Source organism: Eupeodes corollae, chromosome 3 (genome assembly GCF_945859685.1).
Source record: "Eupeodes corollae chromosome 3, idEupCoro1.1, whole genome shotgun sequence".
Classification (NCBI taxonomy): domain Eukaryota; kingdom Metazoa; phylum Arthropoda; class Insecta; order Diptera; family Syrphidae; genus Eupeodes; species Eupeodes corollae.
The window spans coordinates 33,119,430-33,127,848 of NC_079149.1; the positions used below are offsets into that span (position 1 = coordinate 33,119,430).

The following is an 8,419-nucleotide window of genomic DNA, read 5'->3' on the forward strand; positions in this document are numbered from 1 at the left end:
AATACACATATATCGTAGATTTCTTACGTAAAAAGCCAAGTTTTTGAAAATTCCAGGAACATGTACAGTAAGTTAAATAAGAAATGTTTGCAAATCCAATTGTAGTTCGAAAAACTACACTGAAACACTCGATCAAGGCTTTTGAAATACTAAAAAGCCTTGAAACCTTGTTATTTTTATTAGACAAATGAATTAATACAAAATTTTATAAGCTTTTGTTTAAAATTTTGCATTGTCATTTTAGCTATAAATGTTTACATTTTATCGTAGCTTAACTTTCGCTGAATAATTTATTAACATGAGTTGACTGATATTTATCTTTACAAAGAAAATAGAAAACTTCTAACAACAAATCATTTAATTTCATATTTAGTTATTGATTTTTCCTATGATTAAATTACAATAGGTCATGTTTTATGACAAAAAATAAAATAAAACATGTGATTTTTAATTCCCACAATTATCTCTGTGTTGGCTTTAAACTCTGAAACGATTGATTTCAAACTTAAGGCTTCAAAAAGTGAATCCCCATCATAACAAACTATAATATTTTTTTTTGGCTTCTCAATAATGCCTGATAATTTTTTTAAACAAAGTGGGCTGAAGCTGAGTAAACCGTTTGACAGTACGAGATACTCAACTGGGACTGCAGCAATAATTATTTCAGAATGTTGCACTGTTTGCTATAGTGACGTTGACTACAGTTAAGATTCTTTTCGGAATGACAACTTTCGTCCTAAATAGGATTGAAAGTATCAGCAGCAATAGGTTACTAGAGTGAAATTTCCGTCGTTGAAAAAGTTAAACGACCTGTTAAAAACCAAAACAAAGGTCAAATAAGTCCGTAAGACCTCCCATGCCCATATATGATGACAACATTTACGAAAGACCAAAAATTAAATCCAACAATTTTGTATTTTACCAAAACAAGTTAAAATTGTTGGTCAATCGTAAAGAACTGAAGGAATTCACCCTACTCCTCGGTTCTATTGCTCTTTGACAATTAAACTCCATTTGTAAGGTCTTAACGAACGAAAAACGGCATTTGTACAAAATGTATCCAAAAAAGGCGAAACGTCCTTCTTCTCGAATTGTCGACTTATACATCCCTTCTTTGCAAACTCATGGAAATGGTAAATAACTATTAGTTCAATAAATATCTCAAAGTCCGAGAATTTTTAAATGACTGGTAATCTCACAAAATTTTGTAAAAAGTAAGTTTGTTGCGTTTAATATTCCAAAACTATTTGATAGAGTTTGGTATCAAGCTCTCTATCAAAAATCCATTCCTTCGGTTTTGATGAACTCCCCCTTCGTGGAATTAAAAATAACCTTGTGAACCATTCAATTCAAGAAATATTGGATAATTCTAAGGTTAAAAACACAAAAAATGCTGGTATGCCTCAGGGCTATGTTCTGTCTCCACAACTCTTTCTCTTAAAATATGTCATGAGCTTTTCATACTTACTTACTTACTTATCCAGCTCACATTTCATGAAGGGTATCAGCCTGAGATACTGCAGTCTTCCATCGTGAACGATCCCTCGCATGCACTCTCCAGTCACCGAGACCAAACGCTCTGGTATCCGCAATCACTTGGCCCTTGCACCGTAGGTTCGGTCTTCCTTGTCGTCTTGAACCTGGGGGCTAGGCTGAGAAGACTTTCTTGGCTGGACCGTTGTCGTCCATTTGCTCGATGCCGACCAATGAAGTCGTCTTTTCTTGGCCTTCTGGACTACATCCACATCTTGGTACAGCTCATACAGTTCTCGATTGTATCTTCTTCTCCATTTGCCATCGTCGCATACGGGAAAAAAAATCCGTCGAAGAATTTTTCTTTCGAAAGTGCCCAGTATCAATTCCCCTTTTTTACTTATCGTCCAGCACTCGCCGTAGAGTAGGGCTGGTAAAATCAATGTTTTGTATAGCAGACACTTTGTCGATCGAGTGAGGAGTTTCGAACCCAGTTGTTTGGCCAAACCGAAGCAGCAGCGGTTCGCTTGGGTAGTTCTACTTCGGATCTCCACTAAGGTGTCGTTCGTGGGATTGATGTTTGTTCCAAGGTAGGTGAACTCCTTAACTACCTTGAAATTGCTGCTACCAACGTGACGTTTTGTCCTAGGCAGTGGACAGATGTTGCTTTGTTTGTTGATAACATGTACTTTGTTTTGTCCTCATTTACTTCAAGACCAACTAGTTTCGCCTGTTCTTCAATCTCTGTGAAGGCTTTAAGCACAGCTGTCTTGTATCGACCGATTATGTCTATGTCCTCCGCATAGCCTAGGAGTTGGGTGGATTTGTTGAAGATAGTGCCCTCCGTGCTCACACCTGCCTTACGCACTATCTTCTCCAGGACTATGTTAAAGAAGTCATATGACAACGCACCTCCTTGTCTAAACCCTGCGCAAGTTTGGAATAACTCATAAGCTCTTGGCGGTGGATGCTATCATAAGTAGCTTTAAAGTCGATGAAAATATGGTGGGTTTCGACTTGAAATTCGTTGGTCTTTTCCAGGATTTGCCTCAGTGTCAATATTTGGTCTATCGTTGTTCTGCCTGGCCTAGAGCTACACTGGTACGTGCCGATATTTGTGTTGCAGAAAGGTTTAAGACGCTCACACAGTACGTTGGATAGGATTTTGTATGCAACATTAAGCAGGGATATGCCACGGTAGTTTTTGTATAATATCGGGTCGCCTTTTTTGTAGATGGGGCATATGGAGCTTATCGACCAGTCAGTGGGTATGCATTCTTCCTCCCACACGTTGGTGATGACCTGGTACATGCGGTTTATTAAAACACTTCCTTCATGTTTAAAGAGTTCCGCGGGTATGCCATCCGACCCGGCAGACTTGACTGGTCTTGTTTCTTTCTCGTCATTATCTTCCTCGACATTTTGCGAATTCAGCAGCAGTTAGAAGTGCTGCTTGAAAACATCTACCATTCCCTGTGGTTCGGTGACTAGGTTTCCTTCTCTGTTTCAAAGAGCTTGTGTCCCGGTTCTGAAACCATAAGCTAATTGCTTCGACCTTTTAAAGAAACGTCGGCTGTTGTTCTTGGCCCGAGACTCCTCTAGATCTTTGAGCTGAAAAACTGCGGATGCTCTTTTCTTCCTTCGCATGGTCTTTGTCTCATTTCTCCTTTTCGTGCGGTACTCTTCCCTTGCTGCTCTTGTTTTCCGTTGCAGCATCTGCACACGTGCATTTTCCGTCTCTCTTTTCAATATCACGCACTCATCATCATACCACGGGTTCTTTTTCGGGTGTGGCTGGTAACCTATGGTGGTCTCGGCTACATTTGTTATTATTTCGCGATATTGGTTCCACAATGTGCTGACGTCTGTAGTATTTGGGAAGACGGCGCGCGGTGGAAAGTCGCTCGCTCAGGCGCTCACTGTAGTCTCTGGCATTCTCCAATGTGCTAAGGCAACCGATGTTCTTTCTTTGGGCCGCACGTGTTTTTTTGTCGTTTGATATTCGAGCTCCAAACTTAGGCACTACCAGAAAGTGGTCAGAGTCGACATTTGCTCCTCGGAAAGTGTGCATGTTCAGGATGTTGGATGCGTGCTGTGCGCCGATTAGCTCATGGTCGATTTGGTTGGTGGTTCGACCATCCGAAGATCGCCAGGTTTTTGTGTAGATCTTCCGTCTTGGTAACCTAGTGCTACTTATCGCCGCATTACGAGCTGCAGCAAAGTCGATTAGTCGGAAACCGTTATCTGTTGCTTCTTCGTGGAGGCTATGCTTTCCAACTAATCCGCGAAAGATGTCTTCCTTCCCGATTTTTGCATTGAAGTCTCCGAGTACGATTTTGACGTTGTACTTTGGACAGCATCATCGGTAGGGGCGTGTGCACATATTATACTGATGTTCTGTAATGTGGCTTTGATGCGGATCACAGCCAGGCAATCACTTTGAAATCCATGACTTTCGATCTAATCCGATTTCCCACGACGAAGCCGCATCCAAATATATGCAATCTTTGATGACAGCTATAATAAATGTCGCAATTCTTTCTCTTCATTATCCCTGATGCTATCCATCATATTTCCTGGATCGCAGTAATATCTGCCTTTTAGTGCGAGAGAACAGATTGAAGTTTTTGAGTGTAGAGCCTTCTTAAATTCCAGGTACAAACTATCAATGCGAAGTCCGTTGAAGTTCCGGGTCTGATTACCATAAGAGGCTGTTCATTATCCGAGGCTGGTATCTCCCCCTCTAATCGTCCTACTATCAACAAGACTTATATACACTTCGTGTCACATGAATAGGGACAAGCTTTTTATATGGAAAGAATTAAGTATGTATAAATTTTATATTGCACACACATTTTTTTAATAAGTTAAGATACACAAGTTTTATGGCATTTTTCCCAAAAAGGTCATAAAAAGTACCTGTTTTTTGTTTTACATGAATAAGGATAAGATATTCATTTACCTGTAAGATACTTTAAATTAAAGAAAGTAACAAAAAGTCTAATGGTTTAGGTATATACTATTTTATTGCATGGATTAACTTAACGCGTGCTCCCTCCTGATTTCTGAACTACTTCAAGTAACCTGTGGTGTATGGATGTCGTACATGGTCTACCTTCTGTATCACCCGATCAAAAGCCGATCTTCTGTCATTTAACCCAGCTTCTGCTCTGGTTTTACTAATGGAAAGTCTTGAATTTGAAACGATATCGCTATCTGCCGTTTTTCCTGAAATGATGTGACTTTCTTGACTCTTTCCTTGTAGTTTTTATACCTCTCTAGGTCTTTGAGGTATCTGTACCTTACATTTGAACTTCTTCTTATTTCGCTGCCTATAAAACGGATGGTTTTTCCGAGTTTCCAGTAAGCTCGAATTTGGTATATTTTCTCCTTGGTTAGACCTTTACCTTTACCTTTACCTTTACCTTTACCTTTACCTTTACCTTTACCTTTACCTTTACCTTTACCTTTACCTTTACCTTTACCTTTACCTTTACCTTTACATTTACCTTTACCTTTACCTTTACCTTTACCTTTACCTTTACCTTTACCTTTACCTTTACCTTTACCTTTACCTTTACCTTTACCTTTACCTTTACCTTTACCTTTACCTTTACCTTTACCTTTACCTTTACCTTTACCTTTACCTTTACCTTTACCTTTACCTTTACCTTTACCTTTACCTTTACCTTTACCTTTACCTTTGCCTTTTCCGGTGAACATCGTCGCGTCTAGTACCTCAACTGGAGATTGGGTTCTAAGTTCTAACCCCAGTGTAAAGTTGTTGGTGACAGCAAATGAGAGGGGAGAGGTGTTTCCACAAAGGTACCTCTCCTTATCTAGACGGTAGCGGACGAATTCTCGAGATTGAATCAACGGTGGCGTCTACAGTTCCAGTAAGTTTGAAGTACTTAGTAAACACCTTCAAGGGCTTCTACGACTTATTCGGAGCCCAGACCTATAAGGAAAGGTTTATCCGGCTCCACGTCCTTAGAGTTATACTAAGGATCTGGCCCTCCAGGTTGGGGGTTGTGCCATCGGGGCCTCGGATACTGACGGATTGGACATTGAACAACGACGGCTTGACCAAAACGTCACCATGGACAGCTATAACTATAAAGTTAGTTAAGGACTTTGTCTAACTAGTCACCGCTATAAACATAGACAACGACACCAGCGCTAAAATACAAGGAAGAATAACTCTTGCAAAACGGTGCTTCTTTGAGTAGTAAAGTCCTGTTTCGAGCATATAAAATCATCATTTAAAGACACTCATCATTCCGGTTCTCATTTATAACGCTGAGGCCTGGGCCCTGTCAAAGAAAAATGAAAGTGTCTTAGGATGCTTCGAGAGAAAAATTCTTCGGCTGATTTTTCGTCCCATATGCATAGATGGAGAATGGAGGAGAAAATATAAAGAAGTTAACAGAATTAATGTTCTGATAACTTTAGATCCTTCGATGGCTTTGTCATGTAGAGCCAATGGATATCAACGCTCCAGCCCAGAAGGTATTCGAATCCAATCCCGAGAGACGGTGCTGTGGAGGAAGACCGCGACATAGGTGGCGCATGCAGCTGGGAACCAACTTGGCGTGCGAAACTTGAGACACCTAGCTACGGACCGAGCTGGCTGGAGACGCATGTTGGTTGAAACCCAAGTTCACTCCGTACTATAGCGCCATCTTAAGTAAGTAAGTAATAGGTAAATTTGGAGCTTGTCCCTATTCATGTGACCATTCAAATTGATTGGTGACAATCAGTATACTTTCGAGCCTGATTGATGTAGTGCTGTCATGTGTAGAGATTTGTTCTATAGCCGGACTGCGCGAATGTAGAATACTTTACCAAACTCTGTCTTCAGTTGCAATTGAAGTATTTACGAATCAAAAATCCAATAGACGCGCTCTTTCTATCTTCATTTCTATACAGGTTGGCTTGAAAACATGAAAAAAAGACTTGAAATCAAAAAACTAAAAACTAAATAATTTATGTTTTTAAAATCTGTTAGTATTTTAACAATAAAATTGGTTTGTGAATCCAGCAGACAATTGATGTCTTATATTCTTTAATTTATTAAAAAATATCAGTACCTAAATCTCTACGCCTTCAAAACTCATCACCCATTAGCAATTTTTCTATTCATATAAATTATAATTAAACCCTTTTTGAAATAATCAGTAAACACTTCAACTAAATTCCATATCGCACTTATTTAGACCTCAGATCATCGAACCTACCAACAAAAAATATTTAAACCAACAAAATTATACTTAGGTTTTACTTAATGTGCCATTGTTAAAATAAAATAAAAGTATTTAAAAACTGACATTTCCACAATAACCGTCAATAATACAATGGATTTCAGTAATTTATAGCAAAATTAACGTTTCATTTCCCAGCCATGTTAATTTTTTTATGACCTGTGAAAATTTCACGATATAATTTCATACGCGATTACTCACAATGAACGCTTTCCGCGGTCAAGCGTGATGAATTAATAATTACAAAATAAAATACTAAAAACTGGTGTTTTTCAATTTTGTCACACTATAAAGCTCATCACGGAATCCTCACCACGAATCAGTTTGAATTCGAAGTTCAATCTGAATATGAATCGCTTTGGGGTGCTTAATTTAATTGTTGCCATCGGATTGGTAGGTTTTTAATTCTGTAATTAAAATCGCGAAGTGTTGTGATTTACATTATGAAATTTAACAATTGAAGTTTTTTTACATTTTTTATTTGTTCAAGGTTGCGACAAGTGTAACTGATGCAATCGACTGCAATAGTCGCCCAGATTTTAAAAATGCCAGAGAATGCTGTCCCCATGAAGATTTTTCCGGCAATGAAGTCATTGCAAAATGTAAGGATTATCTGAATACAGATGATAATTCACCTCCTGGTGGTCACGGTCCTGGTCATAAGAAAATGCATTTCAATACAGTGAGACAATATCAGATTTAAACTTAAGCCTTTTCTAAAGTATTTCTATACTCTTAATGGTAGTGCTATAATGAATGCATTATGAATGAAACGGGATTGGTTGATTTTGAAACAATGAAAGTTGACGAGGCAAAAACCAAAACCTTTTTGACAGACCTATTGAAAGAAAAACCTGATTTTGTTCAAGTTGTTACAGATGCTATTCTCAAGTGTGCAGACCATGGTAAGAAATTAGTCTGTTAATTGCATTTGAATTAATAAACTTTTTTTTATTTGTCATAAGTCAAGGAAATGCGTGAAAAGCATGCAAATGATCCTAAGCCGACATTACCACCTGGTGGCTGCAAACCTTGTGCTGCTATGTTTATGCACTGTATTAAAAAAGAAACAACTATCAATTGTCCAACCAGTGCTTGGAAGAACGACGAAACATGCAATAATCTTCGGGAATTTATGATGGTTTGCAAGCCCCCAAATCATAGAGGTCCACCCCAATAAGAACAGACGATTAAAGTATGAGTACTTAAATATTTTTTAAATATATTCAGTTTTTTTTTTTTGAGTAGTAAATAATATTTTAAAATATACGGAAAATAATCAAAAATATGTTTTTTTTTGTATCAAGTTGAATAGCATTTACAAAATGGTGGTGAGACAAACCTCTTTTTGTTTGAAGATTTTTTTTCAATGATGCCGAGTTAGCGTGATAGTGGCTGTCCAAGATGAAAACGGACACACTTAGGCCAGTTTAATGGCCCATTGTGATACCACATGAATCTTGAGGCTTCCTCCTAAGCACAATGACACCAGCTTGAGTCCCTTACGAAACTTGAGAGATTGATTATGCTGATATGATTTAGATCGTTAAAGAAGAATTCTCCTAGGTAATTCTTGCGTTTTTGAACTAGAGTAGGGCATGTACCAAGAAGGTGTAGAACTGCTTTCTCCTCCTTCTCGTCCATACAGCTGCTGCAAAAGTCATTTGACAATACGAAGAGTCGCG

General features: G+C 38.4%; 1 protein-coding gene across 2 annotated transcripts; it reads left to right on the forward strand.

The window, feature by feature from the left end:
• The first annotated feature begins 6,971 nt into the window (after window positions 1-6,971).
• Window positions 6,972-8,020, forward strand: LOC129949937 (general odorant-binding protein 67). Of its 2 annotated transcripts, none has more exons than XM_056061686.1 (4): window positions 6,972-7,127; window positions 7,225-7,416; window positions 7,480-7,639; window positions 7,700-8,020. In XM_056061686.1, the coding sequence occupies exons 1-4, from the start codon at window positions 7,083-7,085 to the stop codon at window positions 7,912-7,914; spliced, it is 612 nt and encodes a 203-aa protein (XP_055917661.1). In that variant the 5' UTR covers window positions 6,972-7,082; the 3' UTR covers window positions 7,915-8,020. The 2 variants fall into 2 exon arrangements, with proteins under 2 accessions (XP_055917661.1, XP_055917660.1); XM_056061685.1 differs by having other exon boundaries at window positions 7,034-7,127; window positions 7,198-7,416.
• Window positions 8,021-8,419: the final 399 nt, after the last annotated feature.

Excerpts from the sequence above, each read along its gene's own strand:
- LOC129949937 (XM_056061685.1), top strand. The coding sequence starts at position 7,083 with ATGAATCGCTTTGGGGTGCTTAATTTAATTGTTGCCATCGGATTG. Across the intron at positions 7,128-7,197 it reads TAATTGTTGCCATCGGATTG|TTTTTTTACATTTTTTATTT; the intron begins GTAGGTTTTTAA and ends TAACAATTGAAG. Across the intron at positions 7,640-7,699 it reads TCTCAAGTGTGCAGACCATG|TCAAGGAAATGCGTGAAAAG; the intron begins GTAAGAAATTAG and ends ATTTGTCATAAG.